Source organism: Megalobrama amblycephala, linkage group LG10, assembly GCF_018812025.1.
Source record: "Megalobrama amblycephala isolate DHTTF-2021 linkage group LG10, ASM1881202v1, whole genome shotgun sequence".
NCBI classification, from domain to species: Eukaryota; Metazoa; Chordata; class Actinopteri; order Cypriniformes; family Xenocyprididae; genus Megalobrama; species Megalobrama amblycephala.
In genome coordinates, this window is record NC_063053.1 from 18,500,270 (window position 1) to 18,524,968 (window position 24,699).

At 37.2% G+C, this 24,699-nt stretch overlaps 1 protein-coding gene across 2 annotated transcripts; it reads left to right on the plus strand.

The window, feature by feature from the left end:
• Positions 1-201: 201 nt before the first annotated feature.
• Positions 202-24,650, plus strand: ogdhl (oxoglutarate dehydrogenase L). 2 transcript variants are annotated; one of them, XM_048205138.1, is made up of 23 exons: positions 202-438; positions 1,249-1,462; positions 2,951-3,118; positions 4,616-4,718; positions 9,469-9,584; positions 9,833-9,987; positions 10,216-10,362; positions 10,449-10,539; positions 10,634-10,813; positions 10,965-11,093; positions 11,207-11,386; positions 13,421-13,573; positions 14,223-14,325; positions 15,416-15,544; positions 17,063-17,213; positions 19,371-19,498; positions 19,732-19,910; positions 22,214-22,285; positions 22,814-22,939; positions 23,470-23,542; positions 23,633-23,796; positions 23,883-24,034; positions 24,120-24,650. In XM_048205138.1, exons 2-23 carry the CDS (start codon positions 1,259-1,261, stop codon positions 24,241-24,243), a joined length of 3,027 nt encoding a protein of 1,008 aa, XP_048061095.1. In that variant the 5' UTR covers positions 202-438; positions 1,249-1,258; the 3' UTR covers positions 24,244-24,650. The 2 variants fall into 2 exon arrangements, with proteins under 2 accessions (XP_048061095.1, XP_048061096.1); XM_048205139.1 differs by lacking the exon at positions 202-438 and adding an exon at positions 549-808.
• The last annotated feature ends 49 nt before the right edge of the window (positions 24,651-24,699 follow it).

Genomic DNA, 24,699 nt, shown 5'->3' on the forward strand with positions numbered 1-24,699 from the left:
TCTGACATGCAGGTAGGTTATATCTGATCCCTACCAGAGTCTTTTCATAGGCAGCACAACACAGCACATGTGCTTTATCATGCATTATTTACGGTGTCCATTAATGCAATTGTAGTGAAATGGATATTTGTCCATAGGTGTGAAGTAGTAGCCTAGTTCCTGGCAACGTAAAATGCAGTATGATATCAAAACTGTACAAAGATAAAACCTAAAATAAATTATACATAAAGGTACTCTAAACCTGCTGTTATTTTAGATGTTGCAGTTTAGAGCTCAAAGTGACCAACTGCAGTGCCGCATTCAGCACGTGCATGCGGATTATGGGACGGATTTGACGTTGGAGAGATTATAGGACAGAAAAGAAACTCCAGCCTGAATCACGACAGACAGACTGCTTCTGAACTCAACCGGACCATCTTCATCTGCACGCAGCTCAAGGTGAAATTTATTTGGTATGACGTAGAGATGAAGCTACGTGGACGCCGTCGCGTGTGTCGAGCGAATGGAAACATATAACCTAGATGGGTAACAGCTGTAACCAATCGCCCAATCGATGCGCCTTTACGACTGTTTGCTCATATATTTGCATCGCATAAACGTATTGGAAGTGATTTTGGCAGCGGGATTTTACGTCGTTCAAATCAATTTGTCATTGAATAGATGGAGATGAAGGACGTGCTCTATTTAAAAGCCCCGGTGCTTGAAGCTCTGATGTTTTATAACAGATATAATAGAGCGTTTTAACTGCGCAATATGGTTATGGCAATCCACAAGAACACTTGCTGCATCAACGATAATATTTTTAAAGGTGCCCTTTTTAATAAATGAAGTTTTACTTGTAAAGTAGCTAATACATTGGATTTTTGGAAAATAGCCTATCTTAAAAATACACTCACATGAGATTTTTATTAATCTACATTAAGCGAGTCACCCCACAACAACCGCACAACTGGCACAACCAGAAAGATCACATTGTTTGACCATCTTTAATTGAGGGACCATGCTTATCGACTGGCTTAACCAGCCAAAACACGCTAGTGAACATCATAACAGAGCGGTTAGATCAGCACCAACTAGATTGTTGGTAAAAGTTGGTGTTTTCAGGGTTAAATCACTCAAACATTAATTTTTCTAATTTTAAAAATTTTAAAAATGTTTAAAACATTCTCAGGAACTTCCAAGAACAGATAATAGTTGATTAATTCTGCCATAATATCTCTAATACCTTGCTGTTTCCTATTTATGAAGGTTTGCAGACATGAGTCAGCTAAGGTCCCTGGCTGGTGCTCTAAGAAGCAGTAGCCAATGGATGAGGGGGCACGTGGGGACAGGGAGGCGAGTTTTTGACCCACGTCGTAACTGTTCCAGCGGGGCTCCTGAGCCTTCATTGGCGGCCTGCAGCTCTAGCTATGTCGTGGAGATGTACTACGCTTGGCTGGAGGATCACAAAAATGTTCATGAGGTGCAGTGAACGTCTACTAAAGACACTCGAACTCTGTCCCAGTTCAGAAACCCAGTGTGCTTTCTATTAATATAAGAGCACAGAGCACTGCAATGATATCATTGATTTTATATACTGGGTTACATTCCCAATCTGTACATTTTATACTTTCACATTCACATCAGTGTTATTATCACATTATGAGTTTTTAATATTTTGTAAATATTTTGTTGTTGTTTTTGTCATATTTTGCAATATTTTGTCTATAATAACATTTTATTTTAATTTTAGTTAAAAGTAATTTTGTTGTGTGTTTTTGTCTTTTATTAGTTTTTTTTTTTTTCATTCAAGGTATATGTTTGATCAGTTCATGCATTTTCTGAGAATCAAACCCATAATCTTGGTGATCATTTAAAGGATTAGTTCACTTTCAAATTAAAATTTCCTGATAATTTACTCACCCCCATGTCATCCAAGATGTTCATGTCTTTCTTTCTTCAGTCGAAAAGAAATTAAGGTTTTTGATGAAAACATTCCAGGATTTTTCTCCATATAGTGGACTTCAACGGAGCCCAAACAGTTGAAGGTCAAAATTACAGTTTCATTGCAGCTTCAAAACGTTCTACACGATCCCAGACGAGGAATAAGGGTCTTATCTAGAGAAACCATTGCTCATTTTCTAAAAAAAAAAAAAAAAAAAAAAAAATTTTTTTTTAAAGTTTTAACAATAAATGCTCATCTTAAACTAGCTCTCTTCTTCTTCTTCTTCTTCTTCTTCTTCTTCTTCTTCTTCTATTAGAATTCCAGCAGTGTAGACACTGCTAAGCGTGTTACTGCCCTCCACAGGTTAAAGTTTGAACTAATTGTTATATACTTGCACTAGCATATTGTATATGACAATTTAGTTCAAACTTTGACCTGAGGAGGGCAGTAATACACTTAGCAGTGTCTACACTGCTGGAATTCTAATAGAGAAGAACAGAGCTAGTTCAAGATGAGCATTTATGGTTAAAACGCATAATTTTTAAAAAGATTTTTTAGAAAATGAGCAATGGTTTCCTTAGATAAGACCCTTATTTCTCGCCTGGGATCACTGTAAACTGTATATTTTGACCTTCAACCGTTTGGACTCCATTGAAGTCCACTATATGGAGAAAAATCCTGGAATGTTTTAATCAAAAACCTTAATTTCTTTTCGACTGAGGAAAGAAAGACATGAACATCTTGGATGACATGGGGGTGAGTAAATTATCAGGAAATTTTAATTTGAAAGTGAACTAATCCTTTAATCACCCTCATGTAATTTTTCTTGCATGGAATACAAGTGCCTGGTTTCACAGTCAAGGATTAAGCCTAGTCCCAGACTAAAAAGCATGTTTGAGCTGTTTTAACTGAAAGCAACTTGCACTGACATCTCTTAAAATATGTCTGTGAAACCAGAACTACTAAATAAGAACTAATAAATAAGAATATTTGACCTTTTGAAATATGTTGTTATATTTGCAACAGTCTTGGGATGCATACTTCCGTAACGCCCAAGCCAGCAGTTCAGAGGAGTCTGGAGAGAAGCGTCTGTCTACACTGCTCCAGGGAAGAGGCCAGTCTCAGACACCTGCCATGTCAGAGAAGGTGGTGGAGGATCATTTGGCAGTCCACACTCTTATCAGAGCCTATCAGGTAAGTAAGTAGCTGTGGTTTAAGGACAGCTCACATCAAGAAAGAGAACTATATTGATAATTATAAATGTAATGTTTGAACAATCGCAAACTATGACAATAGCAAGAATAGCAAAATCTGCAACATGGCTATAACAATAACGATAACGATTTTTTTCCAATCACAATCCACCTGACTTTAAAGAGCTTGAGCATTTAAAGCACCAGATGTCATAACTTCAGCGTGCACCAATATCATCCATTGGTGTGGATGCTAATATTGTTGTTATCTTCATAGTTACCATTCTTGGTGTGAACGGGCCTTTAAGCCGGGTGCACACTGTGCGATTTTGGCCACGATTTGGTTGTCCGAGACAGATTTTGCAAATCCTAAAAGATTCCTATAATCCTAGGCAAAAATCTGTAGTCTTTGATCGCTAGTTTGACATGTTAAGCCGGGAACACACTCAACGATTAGCTGAAACATTCTAAGACTGAGCTCAACACACAAAGACTATTTCCTTCGACTGAAGCTGATTTAAATACTTAAACGGAATTTAAACACCAACTGTAAACATCGACTGAACGCAACTGGCTCTGACTCAGCGCGTTTTGGCATGATCAGTCGTATATCAAATTACATTCATAATCGGTCTTACAATCGTTAAGTGTGTCCCTGGCTTTCACCGACAGCCGATTAATGACCGTTGCAATCAAATTTTACCTCAGATGAAATTCTGGCAGCGTCAGAAGATTAAAACTGTAAAAGATGTAAAGATGTAGATGTAAAACTCCGGACAAGTTTTCACGCGTCTTGACTGTCGTACAGTCTGACATAAATGACACCTGAGATCCCACAGTGTGACATAAGGATCACGAACGTACAGTCTGACAAGCAACAATCGTAAAGGACTATTATAAATCGCACAGTGTGCACCCAGCTTTAGACAGGAAATCAGAGACTGAAATGCAGAATTTTAGGGGATATCAGTTGAGAGAATCCAATACACAATTAATTATTTTTATAAATTAATCCAATGATATTCACTGGCACTGGACTGCAACAAATCAAAGACGCGCCTGTACATCCGTACATTTTAGAGTGTCCCTGTGTAGTTATGCAAATCACGTGATTAATTCAAACCTAATTAGACTAGCTTTTTTTCCCTTTTGAAAATGAAAATATCAAAGAGATTGCTTGAATCAAAACAGGTGGTAACATTTTCCCTGCTTCCTCTAATTAATTAGATGAAGTATCATAGGGATTTATTAAATTCTGTCTTTTGGCAAATCCAGCATTTTCTTTCCATCTCCTGTTGCCAGCCTATTGGGATTGTATGTTTAACTTATTGTGAATCCTTATGAGATTTGTTAGTCATGTGACACGCTGGTTCATATTTGTGTGGGTCACATATCCCCTTGTTACTTCCTGGCTCAGTCTTGCTTCTGGTTCTTTCATGCTTTTTCTTTTGGTATGGAGAGAGCAAATCACATTCAATCATTGCGTTTTACTTTTTAGGTACGTGGTCACCATGTGGCCAGGCTGGACCCTCTTGGCATCCTTACTGCCGACCTGGATTCCTTTGTTCCCTCAGATTTGATCACGTCAATTGACAAGCTTGGTAAGATTATATACATTTAGCATATTTCCCACTAATATTTAACTTTATAATTCTTATAAACACTCACTTCCTTTCACTGTCCTACTTAAAGAAGGATCTTTGTTCTGAAGACATTTGATAAATGCTGACTTAGTTCCTTGCTTGGGGCTCATCCTTATGAGTGTTTTTTTTTGTTGTTATTATTCTCTGTATCCTTAGCCTCCCCCTCGCCATCATTCAGTACTGCAGCTGCTGAGTAATACACTTTTCTTTGAATAGAAACTCCTAATTACTGTTAAATACATTGTATTTTAGAGACTTTATGACATGACTGTCATTTTTTTGTCCAGTCATTAAAAATGCAATTTATATATATATATATATATATATATATATATATATATATATATAGTGACTTGAATAGGCATTGTTATTGACATTTTATGTCTGTATAAAATGTAATTTATTTGTATTTATATTGTAAAATTTAGGCCTATTTTATTTTTGATGGGCATAAAGACCTGTCCTGATACCAGAAAAAGTCTCAAGAAAAATAATAATAAAAAAAAAGTTGAAAAAAAAAAAAATCAAGAATTTTGGAATAATCATTCATTATTATTTTTTAGAATTTTTTTCAAGCATATTTTACCAATTCCAAACCACATACCCAGACTGTTGTATTATGCATAATTATTAAGCAGGTTTTCTTTTATATGTAAAATGGGCCAAAAAAAGAGATTTAACTTGCACTGAAGAGTCAGAAATTATTGAATGCCCATGAGAAGAATGAAATACTATAGAAACTGCAAAATTAAGGTGTGACCACTGGACAAGAAACCCTCATTGCATGGTCACAAAAAACAGGTTGAGAAGAAAAGATGCATGTTAACTGCAAAAGAAGTTTCTGGTGGTTTCACACTTAATTCCTCACCTTAATTCTCAGTCTCCAGTGTCACCATTTTCCAGAACTGCAAACTACCTGGAGTCTCCAGAAGTCTACCTGGAGTCTCCCACTTAATAAGAATCATGTAAAATACATGAAGACTGATTTTTGAAAGTTTTATGGACAGATAGATTGAGAGTGACTCTTGAGGCACCAGCACACCAGTTCAAGTCAGACAACAGTGGCGAGGAAGTCATGGTGTGAGCTGCTACTAACAATGACCAAGACAGACCTTTCAGGGAAGGAGATGGACTTAAAATGAACTCCCAAAATGTACTGCCAGATTCTGGAAGATAAATTCTTCTAACAGTGGTACAAAAGGAATTGGTGCTGGTCCCTCAAGAGTCACTCTCAACCTATCTGTCTATGTATAAGCCTTTTAAAGCCATCATGTATTTCACAACACTTGAGCTTGAGATTGGGGGTCATGTTTCAGGATTCTTTACCTTAGTAAAGTCTCTGAGAACCTGACAACTTGTACTTCTGAAGACTCAGAAATGGTGTTGCTGCAGACAAAAGGGTTCCTGGTTTTGCACCTAATTCTTCACCTTAATTTTTAAAGTATTTTGCAGTTAAAGGTGCCCTAGATTCAAAAATTGAATTTACCTCGGCATAGTTAAATAACAAGAGTTCAGTACATGGAAAAGACATACAGTGAGTCTCGAAATCCATTGTTTCCTCCTTCTTATATAAATCTCATTTGTTTAAAAGACCTCCGAAGAACAGGCGAATCTCAACATAACACCGACTGTTGCGTAACAGTCGGGGTGTACGCCCCCAATATTTGCATGTGCCAGCCCATGTTCCCAACATTATGAAAGGCATTAGACAAGGGCAGAACGTCTGGATGTGCAGAGCTGAATCGACAGACTAGGTAAGCAAGCAAGGACAATAGCAAAAAATGGCAGATGGAGCAATAATAACTGACATGATTCATGATATCATGATATTTTTAGTGATATTTGTAAATTGTCTTTCTAAATGTTTTGTTAGCATGTTGCTAATGTACTGTTAAATGTGGTTAAAGTTACCATCGTTTCTTACTGTATTCACGGAGACAAGAGCCGTCGCTATTTTCATTTTTAAACACTTGCAGTCTGTATAATTCATAAACACAACTTCATTCTTTATAAATCTCTCCAACAGTGTAGCATTAGCCGTTAGCCACGGAGCACAGCCTCAAACTCATTCAGAATCAATGTAAACATCAAAATAAACACTGTACTTACGCGATTAGACATGCTGCATGACGAACACTTTGTAAAGATCCATTTTGAGGGTTATATTAGCTGTTTGAACTTTTTTTATGTTGTTTAAGGCAAGCGCGAGCTCTTGGGGCGTGGAGCACGAGATTTAAAGGGCCACACACCCTGAATCGGCTCATTTCTAATTATGCCCCAAAATAGGCAGTTAAAAAAATTAATTAAAAAAAATCTATGGGGTATTTTGACCTGAAACTTCACAGACACATTCAGGGGACACCTTAGACTTATATTACATCTTTTTAAAAAAGTTCTAGGGCACCTTTAATATCTTATCTTCTCAAACTTAATCTTAATGCTTAATAATTGTGCACATCTGAAAATAAGTTTTTCACTTCCAGCCCTTGTTAACAATTATATATCACTTATAAATGATTATATACAAAATATAGAGGCAGACCCTCATTACTGTGTTTCAAGATCAATAAATCAATTAAAATATCATACCTTTAGCTTTTTGTGACAAGGTAAGGTTCTGAAATGTCATGTGGCACGACTCCTCAAAAACATAATACTGTGATTGATATTGAATGACATGATATTAATAATTCATGGTATTTGTTATAAAATATTTTAAATGACATTTGTAAATTACTTTAATTTATTAAATTGAAAGTTCTCTTGAAAGTCTTTTCTTTTTAAAAAAAAAAATAATAATAATTTCTTTATCATGGACACTCTTACAGTATATGTCATTGACCCACAGACTTCAGGCTTTCAAAAAAATATCTTTAAAATATCTTTTCACCTTTTATTTTATATACACATACTTTGAATCTTTTTGTCTATCGTCAGCGCTACAGTTCTTGCTTGCTTTACAAGCCAGCTCAAGCTACTGGAGCCGTGTAATGTAATTGGTGGCTGACCTTGCCAACCCCAGCCACTGTGTTTATACGTCACTGTAGCAACAAAGCTGCACCCATCCGCTGCATACATCTCCTTTTTAATTATGAAAGGAAAATTAGATTGTTGGAGCTGACTGAAAAAACTCTTTCATTGCAAAGTGAGGACTTCCAGTTATTAGACCATTCATCAAATGACAAATTGTGAGCCACGTATAATTAAAATGCTAAATATTAACCATTAAATATGCGGAATGTGTATAATATGTGCATTCTCAGCTAATAAAACCCAATGCCGTGCTGTTTCTGAGATGTTCCTGCATGTGTATAATCTTTTAGATCAGTCTTTTCATTTTAGCTCAGGGCTTCCGAAGACCATTGGAAGTTGCTTCCCCAACCTCATAATCAGAGCTGATAGCACTTCATGTTATATAAGGATCAAGATTATTGTAATGAAGTTTAGTAACACTGCCAGTACCAGTGCTTGCGTTTTGGTTATTTGGTGACTCATAGTGCTCGATTAATGGAAAGGGGGAGAGAGAGCGTGGATGTGTCTGCTTTTAGGCGCTGTAGTCGTGTAAGTGGTCAGCAAACAATTCCTCATTTGGCCATTACAGATTCCCCAGTCTCAGACAGCGACAGGGGCTGGAAGGGAGAGCTATGCCCCAGACTCAATCGCAAGCACAGGTTAATGTTATCTGAGATAAAGGCCCATAAATCTTCCCCTTTGCTCCTGTCGGGTCCTATTGCCTTTAGTGTCGCCAGAGTAGAAGGATGTAGCACATGTTCTCACAACAGATCGAAAAAGAGAGAGTAATAGCCAGTGAGAAGACCTCTCAAAACATGCCTCTTTTACCTCACTACTCTTTCAATGTGTCGGTCAGGTCAGGTTTTGTCATAGCTTTTCCTATAGCCTTCGTGCAGCTAATGAGGGCGTGTATTGGACCAGAAGGCTCTTAATTTCGGTATGATGCATCTTTCCTCTTTATCTGTACTGTGGCTTTAATTACATTTGCACCTGTCTCCTCTTGTGTGTGTTCCTCTCTTGAGGAGACACAGTCTTACTGATAGACCCCAGTGTTATCTACAGGATGCATTTGCAAACTACTGTGATTGCCTGCATCGCATGGTTTTCTTTCACCGTTTACGGGTGTAACTAACCATGAAATTGGTAATGATGTTAGTTAGGTTTGACATATCAGGGCTCCAGGGCTGTAACTAAAATGGTTGAAAATGTGTCAAAAATAAAGATGTGCTACAATAATTGAAAATCTAGAAAGCTTTGTGTCGGTCTTTATATGGTTGATCATGAAGGAGCTGTTTTTCTCTGCTTATTCAGTGTTAACATGAATACATCCACACAAAACAAATGATCACCAATGATGACTCTTTTGAGCCGGTTCTTTTTAATGAGTCATGAATGAAAAGATTCACGAAACAGTCTATTTAAATCAGATTCACTCATTAGTTCACAACTGACTGCTGCACTGAACTGCGAGTCATTCTTCAGTTATGTCAGATTCGAAACAAACCATTACTGTGATGTATAATTTAAGTTTTTTTTGCGTGTTTGTGTGTAAATGAATACACTTCACATCTTTACTTCACTATAAATCATAGATTTTGTTTTAAAAAGGAACATTGTGGAGGTCTTATTACATTTCATTACAGTATATTTTTGTTGCCATTTTTGCTTTAATAAGCTTTTCCTCTTTAATCTTTAGGGTCGTACGGCTTGGAAGAATCTGATCTCGATAAATCATTTCAGTTGCCACTAACCACATTTATTGGGGGAAATGAAAGCACACTCCCACTGAGAGAAATCATACACAGACTTGAGGTGGGTAGATGCTGGATTACTGTGATATCACCCAGTATTTGAGAAGAAACACTCCTTCCTCATTTCTCATTAGCTGGTTTTGTGACTGGATTGATTCAGATATGACATTCACTAGCTATTCTGAAAGGATGTAATTTGGGTAAATATGACAAGCTCATCATTTATATTATGATGATGTTTAATTATACTTCAAAAATGAATGCGTTAATAAATGAAAGGGTAAACTAAATTTGCTTGGAATTTTCCAGACATCATACTGTGGACATACTGGAGTGGAATTCATGTTTATCAACAATATGGAGCAGTGCCAATGGATCCGACAGAAGTTTGAAACTCCAGGAATCATGACATTTTCTGACAGAGAGAAGAGGACCTTGCTGGCCAGGCTGGTTCGCTCAACACGGTGCATATCCTTAAAATAATGTACTGGGTGTTGTTTTCTTTGTTCTTTATTAGAGACTTATTTTTCCTTGCATAAACCACATTTTGGGAAGTCATGGTTGTCTGTGTGTGATATATTAGAATTGATATACAGTATATTTGAATTGGAATTGCATTTTATTTCTTTTTAATTTAGCAAAATAAAGCTGACAATGAAAGAATGTTCTATGGTAACGATTCAATGTTCCAGGTTTGAAGACTTTCTTGCTCGCAAATGGTCTTCAGAGAAACGCTTTGGTTTGGAAGGCTGTGAGGTCCTTATCCCTGCCCTGAAGATGATTATTGACAAGTCCAGCGAAGCTGGTATAGAGAGTGTAATTATGGGAATGCCTCACAGGTACCTTGAAAACTTGCTCCATTCAATTTCACACTGCTTTTATGAATCCACCCCAGCAATAACAACACAACCTTTCAAACACACAGGGGTCGACTGAACGTCCTGGCCAATGTAGTTCGCAAAGATTTGGATCAGATATTCTGTCAGTTTGATCCCAAACTTGAGGCTGCGGATGAGGTAATATGATTTCATATGATGAAAGATGCTTTTGTCATATTGGATCTTGTCTATTGTGCTTCTGATATGCATTTCACACTTTAATCCACTCCAGGGTTCAGGAGACGTGAAGTATCACTTGGGGATGTACCATGAACGGATCAACAGGGAAACGGATAGGAATATCACATTGTCTCTGATGGCTAACCCCTCTCACCTAGAGGCGGTAGATCCTGTCGTTCAGGGCAAGACTAAGGCAGAGCAGTTCTACAGAGGAGACACTGAAGGAAGGAGGGTTGTACTTCTATCTTCAGATTATCTTTAAAGATGGACCAATGCTAGACATAACCACATATTCCGCTTTCTCCTGCTGTACAATGGCTCATCATTTGGCATGTTGGATGAATGTAAACCAATAACAGCATTTTTAATCCCTTTGTTTGCAGGTAATGTCCATTCTCATACATGGTGACGCTGCATTTGCGGGTCAGGGAGTCGTATATGAAACCTTCCATCTCAGTGAACTGCCTTCATATACTACTTATGGCACCATCCATGTTGTGGTCAATAATCAGGTTAACATCAGATTTTCCTATTACAATCGACTTGAGGTGTAACCTCCTGCAAAACCTTAACCCCTGACCTTTCAGTATGTTGTAGATTTATGAGTGTTATCTGATGTTGCCAGATTGGATTTACCACAGATCCCCGAATGGCACGGTCCTCTCCCTACCCGACGGACGTGGCTCGTGTGGTCAATGCACCCATCTTCCATGTCAACGCTGATGACCCAGAGGCTGTGATGTATGTGTGCAAGGTTGCTGCAGAATGGAGAAGCACTTTCAACAAGGATGTGGTGATTGACCTGGTAAATACTGTGAAGACACGTCATAAATATCATTAAAGGTGCCGATGTAATAGATTTTCAATATTAAAAGATGTAATATAAGTCCCCTGAATGTGTCTGTGAAGTTTCAGCTCAAAATACCCCATAGATATTTTTTTTATAAATTTTTTTAACTGCCTATTTTGGGGCATCATTAAATATGAGCCGATTTAGGCTGCGGCCCCTTTAAATGCTCACGCTCCCCGCCCACAGAGCTCGCGCTTGCCTTTAACAGCATAAACAAAGTTCACACAGCTAATATAACCCTCAAAATGGATCTTTACAAAGTGTTTGTCATGCAGCATGTCTAATCGCATAAGTATGGTATTTATTTGGATGTTTACATTTGATTCTGAATGAGTTTGATAGTGCTCCGTGGCTAAAGCTAACATTACACACTGTTGGAGAGATTTATAAAGAATGAAGTTGTTTATGAATTATACAGACTGCAAGTGTTTAAAAATGAAAATAATGACAGTATTGTCTCCGTGAATACAGGAACGATGGTAACTTTAACCACATTTGAACATGGGCTGGCATATGCAAATATTGGGGGCGTACATATTAATGATCCCGACTGTTACGTATCAGTCGGTGTTATGTTGAGATTCGCCTGTTCTTCGGAGGTCTTTTAAACAAATGAGATTTATATAAGAAGAAGGAAACAATGGAGTTTGAGACTCACTGTATGTCATTTCCATGTACTGAACTCTTGTTATTTAACTATGCCAAGGTAAATTCAATTTTTAATTCTAGGGCACCTTTAAAATATCATTGAACTTTAAGATAAATCACTTGTTAGGACTGCTATAATGCTTGAATACACAAGATCCATTTTTCTTGTTTCAGAATCACAATCTTTTCTATTACACTTAGGGGGTTCAACCAGGGGACTGTGAAGGTACTGCAGGGGGGCCATGGACATATATTTAAAAAAATAAATAATTAAAAAACACATCAGATTATGTCAATGTTTAAAAAGAAATCAGAATTTTTGGCAGGGGAAAAAGATTTTAACATTGCTTTTGTGGTCACTTAAACTTTCATTAGATAATATTGCCAGTTACTTTGTTTTGTAACTAATTTTGTTAGCAGAACAAAAATAGACAAAGCTAAAGCATGATCAATGGTTGCACATCCCCAGCAATACAGTAGTGTTGTTTCTTTTGTGAATGAATCAGTGTTTTTGAACAAATCGGTTGAGTGAACAAAACAATAACTCGCTCTTAATGAAACATTACTGAATGAATCCGAGTTTTTGAACAAAACGGTTGAGTTAATGATTCCAAGACAGTCTCTTATTGTAACAATGTAACCTGCTGAAAATCTTACTGAAATGTCCTCACTACTAAAGACCAGTTCACACTACAAATAAACTATAAAGATAACTTTAATGTAGTATTCTAAGTAAATTTAAAATAGGAAGGATTTTTATTGGCTTTCAGTGTCTTTATCATTTGTCTGCTGGGAAAAAATTGCTCTGAAAGTGATTCCAATTTCCAATGATATCGTTGTGGTGTGGACTTAAAACTTACTGGTTAAAGTAATATTTCTTTGTGTTAATAGCCCTTAATAATCAGATTGACAGCCTGTCTGAAAAGTGTCAACACTGAGAAACTGCAATTTTTGTGCCGTTGAATGGCACTTCGGAAAGGGAACCACTTGAAGAATCGCCTTCAGGAATAGCCTGCTATGAGGCCATTAGCTAAGAATACATGAGATCCCGAGTGGCATAGCCTCACGACTTATTTTGAAGACTGAGGAAATTTATTTGAATACTTACCTGGGAATTAAACCAATTGAAACTATATCTGAAATATATTAAATAACCTTTTTATTCCTAACTGATAAAGATGTAGAAAAGAATGGAAAGATTTGAAAATGGGATAGACGTCAGATCTGAAGTAGACACTGGTAATAGTGTGTTTTTTATACAACAGTAGAAGTTGTTTGGATTAATGATACTGAACTTGTATCTTTTCACATGTAAATTGACAATGGTGATGTGTTTTATAGGTGTGTTACCGGCGGTTTGGACATAATGAGATGGATGAGCCCATGTTCACTCAACCCCTCATGTACAAACAGATCCGCAAACAAGAACATGTGCTGAAGAAGTATGCCGACAAGCTCATCTCTGAGGGAGTTGTAACATTGCAAGAGTTTGAGGTTTGTGTCTCCCTCTATGGAAATCTCATTATTGTGTCATTATGTAATGTGGAAATATCCACCTGCTGTTGTTCCTCCCACAGGTCACCCTAATTGACCTCTTTAACTCATCTAAAGCATCTTTTCCACAGCTGTTGTTTTCCTGGCCTATTAGGGAGTGATGGGTTTCCTGTGCCGTTTGTATAGTTTCCTGACAATTGATGGAGGCTGTGTTCAGATGCTCAGCCAATGTCTTTTCGCTCTGGCTATGACACGTTTCATACTTCACCCGATGACCCAGGCTCTCATTCCCTGGGCTCAAAACTAGGCAACCCTCCCCTCCCAACCACCCTCAGATTTGTGTCGCCGTAGAAACCACAATCGTCGGACCAAACCATCCCTCCAGTGCGGATAGCTGACACCTTGTCTCGCCCGGCGACAGCTCGTTTTATTTACAACTGCATCCCTGTCACTCTTCACTCGCTGACATAGCTCTGGGGATTTCACTTAGAGAATAAATTGTGACTGGAATCTTGCTGTTTTCTCTACGCCGTAGCACATAGGTGCCATGAATCATTAATTAATAATTTGTCACAAATGTGTCATGTGTCTGGGTTTTTGATGAATATAGTGGATGGCGGGCTAGCGCTGTACTGTGAATTGTTTTCAGGAGGAGGTTGCTAAATATGACAAGATCTGTGAGGAGGCGTATACCAGCTCTAAAGATGAGAAGATCCTACACATCCGCCACTGGCTTGACTCTCCGTGGCCAGGTACATTTTGAGGACTTTATATATGCTAGGTGTTTCAGTGAAAATATAAGATTGATTTAGACGAGCGTTTCTCAACCTCCAAGGCCCTCCAGTGTGCACAACAAAAAAATAAAATATTCAAAGTCCTTAGTCCAAGTTTAAAACTTGTTTGAATCTATGGGCACTCCTAATTTTTGTAAATTAAAGTAGTAACAAAAAAATTTAAATTAAATCTAAAATAATTACATTTCAGAAGATTTAGAAGTTGAATGTTCTTCAGAGTTCCCACTCTTTTTAACCAATGAATTTTCCAGTCATTTATGATGTATTGGATAAGCATTAAATGGTTAGTTCACCCAAAAATGAATATAATGTCATTCATTACTCACCCTCATGTCGTTCTACACCCGTAAGACCTTCGTTCATCTTTCGGAACACAAATTAAGATATTTTTGATTAAAAAAAAACTATTTATTTAAAACAGTTCATGTGACTATAGTGGTTCTACCTTAATATTATAAAGTGACGAGAATACTTTTTGTGCACCAAAAAAACTAAATAATGACTTTTCAACAATACCTAGTGATGGGCGATTTCAAAACACTGCTTCATGAAGCTTCGAAGCTTTTGTTTCGAATCAGTGGTTCGGATTGCGTAAATGAAGCCTCGTTTACTGAAGTCATGTGACAAAATTTTCATTTTTGGGTGAACTAACCCTTTAAGTATACGAATTTTTTTTAAATTCAGAATTTCTACTCAACAAAATATTTTAAAGCTTGGCATAACTAATAAAATGTTTGTTCTTTATATAAATTACCATGGCATTTTAAGATAACTTGTGACTTTTCCAGGTCTAGAAATCACATCATATTATCCAGGTTTTCCAAGACTGGAAATCCTGTAAAACAAATGGTTCTTGAGGGGGTGAATTAAAATAAGAAATATATGAGTTGTTTTAGCTGATTTTAAGGCTTGTTTTGTCTTATTTTAAATAATTTTAAGTCATCTTTAGGCCCCCTTGAAAATTGACTCCTAGTGAGCCCCAGTCCCCTGATTGAGAGCCATGGATTCAGACCCTATTGGTGGTTATATGTGCTCTGTTTTGTTTAAGACTTCTTCAAACCAGATGGAGAGCCAAAGAGCATGAGCTGCCCTCCCACTGGACTAAGCGAAGAGATGCTCGGGCACATTGGTGCTATAGCCAGTTCAGTCCCTCTAAAGGACTTTGCCATTCATAGTGGTGAGTTTCAGGTATTATTTTGATTGGTAAGCATTTCATTCAGTCTTTTTGTGGCAGTGTTGAATGAAACTCACTGTAAATCTTTCAGTTTGTAATCACTATTGAATTTTGTATTCCACAGAATACAAGAAAGTAAGTAATTCAGGTTTCAAAAAGACATGAGAGTTGACAAAATTATCACTTTTGCTTGAACTATCACTTTAATTATGGCTGTGGAGTCCCAGAGGCTGTTTACTAGCAGTCAGTTCATCAACTAGATTATATCCAACCGTATATACTGTTAAGCTTTATCACTAGGGACAAAACACTGGAAACTGACATCAAAGCATTGCAGGATCATGGTGGTAATGGTGTGGAACATCAGCAAAGTTCTGACAGATGATCCTTACACTTCTGATATAGGAATGTCTCATTGTTCCTCACGGGTCATAATTTTCTTTCTCTGAGCAGCGGACGCATGGGAGCTGTAGTGGATTGATGGAGTTGCACTATGGGACCATTGCACTTAAAGAGCCGACTCCAATCTGGCAGCCTTAAATTCTGCTAAATCACCCTAACTACAATAGCCCTCCAGCTAAACTCTGCTTAATGCCTGCCTCTAAGCACAACTACCTCAGAGTATCAAACCATCTCACCGGCAAGCGTATTTCTGACACAGAATGATGCTTCATTCCAATGGGATATTGTGTATGAAAAACCAGGGGTCCCACTTTATATTAAGTGGCCTTAACTACTATGTACTTACATCAAAAAATAAGTACAATGTACTTATTGGGTTCATATTGAATTGCAAAACACTTTTGCTGATATTGAGGTGGATACGGGTATGGTTAGGGAAAGCTTTGGTGGTATGGGTAGGTTTAAGGGTAGGGGTAAGGGTTAAGGGATGGGTCAACAGTGTAATTATGAATTTAATTACAGAAATTAATTACAGATGTAATTGCATGCAGGTGTTTTAAAATATAAGTACAATGTAAAAACATGTATGTACACAATAAGTGCATTGTATCAAATGATTAATTAAAATGTAAGTACATAGTAGTTAAGGCCGCTTAATATAAAGTGGGTCCAAACCAGGCTACTCTGATGGGTTTGCTATTTTATGAACTGTTTTACTGTTGAATCTGAATTAACATGAAAAAAAGTTCTAGTTTTTCTGTGTGTGAATAAAAATGCAGCAGACTTAATAATGTTGGTTTGACAAAGCTTAAACTTTTCTTCAGAGACCTTTTTGTTTTTTAATGTAACCTGTAAATGTAACCCTAACACTTTTAAAAGCTATATTCGCCAAACTCGACAGATGTTCAGTCTGTTCTAAACTTTTCTCTTGGACAGAGAAAAATCCTATTGACTTCCGATGAAAACTTTTACTGTCTAGCTCTATCTATCAAACAGGGCCAACATTAAAGTCTGTCTTGACAAACTTTCCTTTTCTAGGAAATTGGGTTTACAACAAGTCACACAACAAAAGGTACAAGTTTATGACTTTCTATACGCTCTATATCTGTGTTAATTCAGGCTTGTCACGTATCCTTCGAGGCCGAGCGGATATGGTTGCAAAACGCACGGTGGACTGGGCCCTGGCAGAGTACATGGCCTTTGGCTCTTTGCTGAAGGATGGTATTCACGTGAGACTCAGTGGACAAGATGTGGAAAGAGGAACATTTAGGTGAGGCTGTGGCTGCTCCATTTTGTTCTGTTTTATGATTTATGGAGGACACAAAAATTGGAAGTTCAGCACATGCAGTTGTGGGGGACCATAAGCTGTTGTCATATATTTTCTAATCAGGCCGCTTTCTCATAGCCGCTTTGTAGTCTTTAACTGCCTAGATTTCTGTCACTAAAAATAGCCGAGTATATATTTTCTGCCTTATGGCTCCATTAAAACTAAAATGTCAACACATTGACAAATGACGTCAGATTGTCGCACACAGATAGAGTCCTCTGGGAGTGGCAGAGAGACACCCACATGGTGCCGTCACGGTACTGCTTCTGAAGGAAACCCGTTTTATGTCACCCCACAGCAGTACAAACACATACTCCCACGTCTGTTCGTTGTGCAAGAAATTTTGAAACTCCAAGACCTCATCGCAACTGAATTTATCACACCACAAATGGCATTATTTACTGGTTCGCTTTACAGTTTTTGACTCTACATTTTCTCTCAATGGGCTTCAAGGGACAGTTTTATGCTTTGCTTAGAACATAATGACTGGAAGATTCGACTGAAAAGACATCAACAAAGTAGCTTCTGTGTGTTATGAACCTTTTTATCAAAGTAGATTGTCTGCTGGTGCATATATTCTTTTTTTTCCTCATGCAAAGGCTCTGGGAGTGAACATATTGGTGTGCTCCAGTCTGCTGGTTCTGCTTGTTACTCAGGGAGTTAATGGCTATGAGTAATTGATTCAGTCTACTGTGTTTGGGAATGCACTGAGTACTGTGCTCTGGTCCCTTGATTGATGAAACCAACACACAGCTGATGCACTGTTTACTCCCCAGATTCTCTGTTTTTCCAGAGCTAACCCACAGGGACAGGACACTTTAGTTTAAAGAGCCACTTTTGATTTACATTTGTGATTAAATGAGCAGAGCAGACAGACCCCAATTACCCCGAACACATTCCTTGTGGTTACATTCTCCATTTCACAACATTATCTAAGAAAGGAGCCCATGTTTGTCAAATGTGATTTGTTAGGGAAATACATGGTTAATAATAAATGTTATGCAATGTCTATATACTCATTGTAAGTCGTGACGGCCTGTGCAGGACATCATTACTGTGATATTTAAAGGACTTTAAAGATTGTCTAATCGCACTGGGTCTGATGGCTGGTTTGAACATCGCATCAGAGTAAGCCAGCAAAACATATCACATCTCCTGTCTCAAATCCACTGCTGTCCATGATCTCTCACACTGATAGGATAGAAAGAGTTAGAGTGCCTCTTTTCTAAGGTTTGACATTACAGCTTATGAAAATGTTCTTTAAAATGGCATTTCTTAAGCTCACAGAATCTAGGTGTAAGTAGGTTTTATTCTATTTTACATAAATTATATACAGGTACTACTGTTCAAAATATGTTTGTAATCTTATGCTCACCAAGGCTGAATTTGATCAAAAATATAGTAAAAACAGTAATAATGTTTTTACCATTTAAAATAATTCTTTTATATTATTTTAAAATGCATTTATTCCTGTGATGACAAAGCTGAATTTTCAGCATCATTACTCCAGTCTTCAGTGTCACATGATCCTTCAGAAATCATTCTAATATGCTGATTTGGTGCTCAAGAAACATATTTTACTGTTATGAGTGTTGAAAACAGTTGTGCTTCTTAATATTTTTTTAAATCATGGTATGTTTTTTTTTCAGGATTCTTTGATGAATAGAAAGTTCAAAAGAACTGTTTAAAATAGTAATTTTTATAGTAGTAATAGTAATACAAAAGTAATCTTTTGTAACAATGTAAAATTCTTTACCTTCACGTTTGATCAATTTAATGCATCCTTGCTGAATAAAAGAATTAATGTCTTACAAAAAAACAATAAATTAATAAAAATCTTACTGACCCCAAACTGAGATTACATTAAACTGATCAAAAGTGACAGTATAAGTGACGGTGAACACACACTCACACGTGTATGTCATTGTATATTTTATATGAATTTTTATAAATATATATATATATATATATATATATATATATATATATATATATATATATATATATATATATATATAAAGAAATCAAGCATTAGTTATCTTTTTGTTGTTGTTGTTGCCCTGTTAAGTGGTTCTTGAATTTGTGAACTCATCTTTTCAGTCACCGTCACCACGTCTTGCATGATCAGGAAGTTGATAAGCGCTTCTGCGTTCCGATGAACCACCTGTGGCAGAACCAGGCTCTCTATACAGTGTGCAACAGCTCCCTGTCTGAATATGGGGTTTTGGGTAAGAGAACCACCTGTGCTCAATTTGCATCTGGTTATCAATCAGAGTGTACAGAAATTTAAATCATCCAAGGTATTCCCTGTTTCTGATAAAATTACCTCCAGAAATGAGCAGCCTGTTCAGGACAAGCTGTTTTCTCCCAACACATCCCCTTGCAAAAACCATACTCAGAATACTTTATACAGTATTTTTTTTATGTCCAAAGTATTCTGACACATGTTGATTTTGATTAGGTTTTGAGCTTGGTTTTGCAATGGCTAGTCCTAACGCCTTGGTGTGCTGGGAGGCTCAGTTTGGCGACTTCCACAACACAGCCCAGTGCATCATAGACCAGTTCATCTCTGCAGGCCAGGCCAAGTGGGTCCGTCACAATGGCATCGTTTTACTGTTGCCCCATGGGATGGAGGGAATGGTGAGTCTGCTGATGGCATGCCTTATTATATATTACATAATATAAGTGGCATAATATTGCATGGAAAAACTTGCATGGGTAACGCTTTATTCCGATAGTCCACTTTAGACATTCTACTAACTACAAGTAACTTTACAACTACATATCAACTACCAGTCATTAGAGTATTAGTGGACTGTCTAATAGTATCTGTTACCACTTTATTTTGATGGTCTCCCAACAGACATTCTACTGACTACAAGCAAAGACTATAGATATAGAATGGGAGAAACTTCAATGCACAATATGGCGGAATACTGTACGTCTCGCCTTCTAAGTAAATGAGCCAATCGTTGATTGGTAGAGTCATTACGTCACTGCAGCTGCCGTTAGAAGCTCTGGTTCCCATAAAAACCTGAGACTCACGCTTATGACTGCACTTGCGCATTGGCTCATCTAGCCTGAAAAATAAGCTTTTTAAACACTATTTGAGCTTAAGAAACAACATTTATGGGACAGTTCATGTCAGATTTTGTTGCTGATTTGAAATGTTATTTAATTGTAAGTTCGCCAAGCAGTTTGAGTTTTCAGGATTCCCCCGTTCAAATAGATAGGACTTAGTCTTGGATGCCCAAAAGAGCTGCCCGGAGACATTTTGCAAATATGGCCGCCGAGTGAACAGACTTTCCTTGAAAGGGACTTTGCTACAAGTAACTTTTCAACTACATGTCATCTTATTCTACTATCCCTAACCTAACCATCTCTACTAACTCTCTAATGAGAGTTAGTTGACATGTAGTTTGCAAATTAAGGAGAATTGGTTGCAAAGTTACTTATAGGGTAACACTTTAGTTTAGGGTGCAATTCCCACTATTAACTAGTTGCTCATTAGCATGCATATTACTAGGATATTGGCTGTTTATTAGTACTTGTATAGCACATATTAAAGTGCCCCTATTATGGATTTCATCTAGTGTGTAACATAGCTCTAAGTGAATGAAAACATCCTGCAAAGTTTTAAATCTGAAAGTGCACCATATATAAAGTTATTGTCTCTCAAAAGTAAGAGTCGACTCCAAGTCAATTTAATGAGTCATTTGTAAAGCGAATCCCACAACGTCACAACGAAACATTAGCATATTGCCCACCCATTTATTAATGTTTATATTTTCTAGCGATTGTTCAAAATTCGTAGTTTTGTATGTTATGTTGTGTAACACACACACTAGTATGTATGTCTCCGGCTAACTCGCATTTCCGTAGTTCTGCTATTCAGATGTGGGTCCAACATTGTCTAAAAATGTGTCGATTAATGCAGCTTGTCTGTCTTATTCCTTGGAGTAATGATCAAGGATGGAGCATGACTTTTGTTTACAAAGTGTAATGCATTATCAGCTATTCACGTTTGCGCTTGGCTAACATGGGAGTTTACAACATAGCTGTGGGCCGGGTTTGCTTACATAACTGCTTACATAATCACAAAGAATTGGGCCATCTGACCAATCAGAGCAGTGTAGGCTCACGGAAAGGAGGGGTTTAGAGAGACTGATACTTTGAACTGCTTCTAACGAATCGTTTACAAATGATTGAGAACTGAGGTGAAATTAAATGTATATTAGGAGAAAACTGAAGTGTTTTTTTTTTTTTTTTTTTTTTTTGACCTTGCATGCATGTAAACCTGTTGTAGGAGACTCCCAAAACAATATTAGGAACCTTAAAAAAGGTATAATAGGGACACATTAATGCTTTTTTCTGCATGATCATATTCTACATCCCTTAATCCCACCTAATACCTAAACTTAACTATCTTACTAACTATTAATAAGCAGTAATTAGGAGTTTGAGGCGAAAGTCATAGTTAGTTAATAGTGAGAATTGGACCCTAATCTAAAGTGTGACCGCTTATAGTTAGTAAAATGTGTGAAGTGGACTATGGAAATAAAGTGTAACTCTTGTATGTTGGTAAACATAAAAGATGCAAAGCAAGTATCTGTTCCACTTGCATATGTAATTTAAAACACAATACAGCAGCATGAATATCATATTATTTAACTTCTGCTTTTGCAAGTGTTATTTTTAGAGTCAGTTATGTAGATCATAGCAGTCTTATTGATCACTGAATCTAATTTCCTGCAGGGATAAAACACAGGTTAAAATCTTTTTCAATCCTTTCCTTTGCTCAAAAGCAGAAAAGCTGAACTAGAATCAATAATGATGACTCAAGTTAATCACAAGCCAATAAATGAGGTTATAATTCTTTAGCTTAGTGTGGCATTTGATAGACCTACTCTCATTAGCACTGGTGTGTTTGCACTAATGAGCAGGGCCCGGAGCACTCGTCAGCACGGCCTGAGCGCTTCCTGCAGATGAGCAAGGATGACCCTGATCGCTATCCGGTAAGTGGCCTTTCCGGTCATGCCTCATGCTGATGGCAACAGGTAGTTTATAAATGGATTCACTTCACTGATTGCCAGTTTGTTTGATGCTTAATATAGTTCTTGTTAATACTGCTTTCTTTGTTAGTCTAGCAGTATGTCGGTCCCAGTGGCAGGGCCTAATAGGTAAAAACATTCAGGAGACATGAATGGTACTAATTACAACCCTGATCAGTATTTACAATACATGATCAACAGGGCTATTGACTAAATCAGCCAAAAGTAAAATCAATTCATGATTGTCCTCTTCCTGCAGAGGAAGTCATTTGCCAATTCATGAGTAAAATTCATGGGTGACACTAACTTTGTGCTATCTTGTATTCTTATATGAATTATGTTTAGTATTTTAAAAGAAAGGACATCTACTGAAATATCACAGAATTATTATGTTTTTGCTGTGACACAAATTAGGTTTTTTTTTTTTTTTTTTTTTTTACATGAAATTAATTGGTCATTTTAATGAGCTGTGTTTTATTTACTTCATCTAAGGAATACACTGGAGACTTTGAGGTCCAGCAGCTCTATGACTGTAATTGGATCGTGGTCAATTGTTCAACACCTGCCAGCTACTTCCATGTGCTTAGAAGGCAAATCTTGTTACCATTCAGGAAGCCAGTAAGACCAACCTTTTTCCCTTTCTATGTGTCAGACTCAGTACAATAACATTTTTCAATGTATTTTGTGGATTCATTGTTCTGTCAATATATGTAGGCTATATATTAATGACTTATTAGAATGCACATTTGGTATTATATACTTAGATAGACTTGAGCTATATCACAGCTGCTGTGATGGTAGATAGACTTAACTTTAATGTGAAAGTTTGATGTACGCCCCAACCCTCTTTTTCTTCTGTGCCACTGCAATTGTTTAAAGTGATTCCCTGTTGCGGAGAAATGCAGAGGTTTGTGGAGCATGAGAAAATCTCTTCCTGAGTAAATTAAACTGTGAGCGTCTGGGGATGATATTGTTTGTTTTGTATGAAAGTGCTCTTAATTTACTGTTTTGCTTGATTTCACAGCTGTGTTATACTACTATTTTTGTATTCCCCAGCCTAGATTGAAGTTTCCGAAGTTTCTAAATGCAATGACTCAAATACAGTTTGTCTTTATTTGACTGACCGCATTTTCATAATTTTTATTCAGCTTATCATTTTCACACCAAAGTCTTTACTGAGGCTGCCAGAGGCCCGTTCCAGTTTTGATGAGATGATCACAGGTACAAATTTCTGGTACAGGATCATTGTATCGAGCTCTGTCCAGCTTTTAGCAATAACATGTGGCTGTACCTAATTTATCTATTTTGCAGGGACAAAATTCTTGAGGATAATTCCAGATGAAAGTCCTGCATCGAAAAACCCCAAAAAAGTCAAAAGGGTCATCTTCTGCACTGGAAAAGTGTACTATGAGCTGGCAAAAGAGAGAAAACAGCTTCAGCTGGAGGAGGATGTTGCAATTGTCAGATTGGAGCAGGTTGCCATTATTGTTTCTTGATTATAAGTATAGTGGCACTGCAAAAAATTGCTTTATTCACAATCAAATACATTCTTTCCTCTTAGATATCACCATTTCCTTTTGACCTCATCAAGGCTGAGGTTGAGAAGTACAGCAACGCTGAACTCATATGGTGTCAAGAGGAGCACAAGAACATGGGCTACTATGACTACATAAGGCCACGTTTCCTCACAGTGCACCATAAGAATCCAATATGGTGAGTCTCTTTTTAAGCTAAATGTTTGTTGTAACCTAAACAAACTTATACGCACCAAATTCAAAATATTCACAATCACTTTTAGGTATGTTGGCCGTGACCCTGCTGCAGCCCCTGCCACAGGAAACAAATTCACTCATCTGACTGAGCTGAAGAGGTTCTTGGACACTGCGTTCAACCTCGAGGCATTCAAGGGCAGGAATTTTTGATGCTGTTGTGTCAGTTGTGGAAATTAGCCTTTAAAATTAAATATAACTGGTATCAACGCACAATTTATTAGATAAGGTGATTTTCATGTTGCCAAAGTGTGTAAAATTGTTCAATTATATTGATAAATAGAGCACAAAGCAAATAGAAATTTGTGTTCTCATCCTATGGCAGATTTAGCCATGGATTTGCACCAGAAATCATTTATCTGTCTTAAGTTATCTGTATTCTTATTTATTTATTTTTATTTTTTTATTTGTCTTCCATAACTGTCACACTTGGCTTCATCCTGAGACATCAAACAGATGGCATTTAGACAAGTAACAATATTCTCTGTGGCAGTGGTGATATTCTCTGTAGCTTCCACAAAATATGCTTCCTTTTTAAGACTTTAGGGTTCTTGTGGTGTTTAAGACTTGTGGGAATGAGGACGTTTATGTCTGTGACATGTCTGTGAC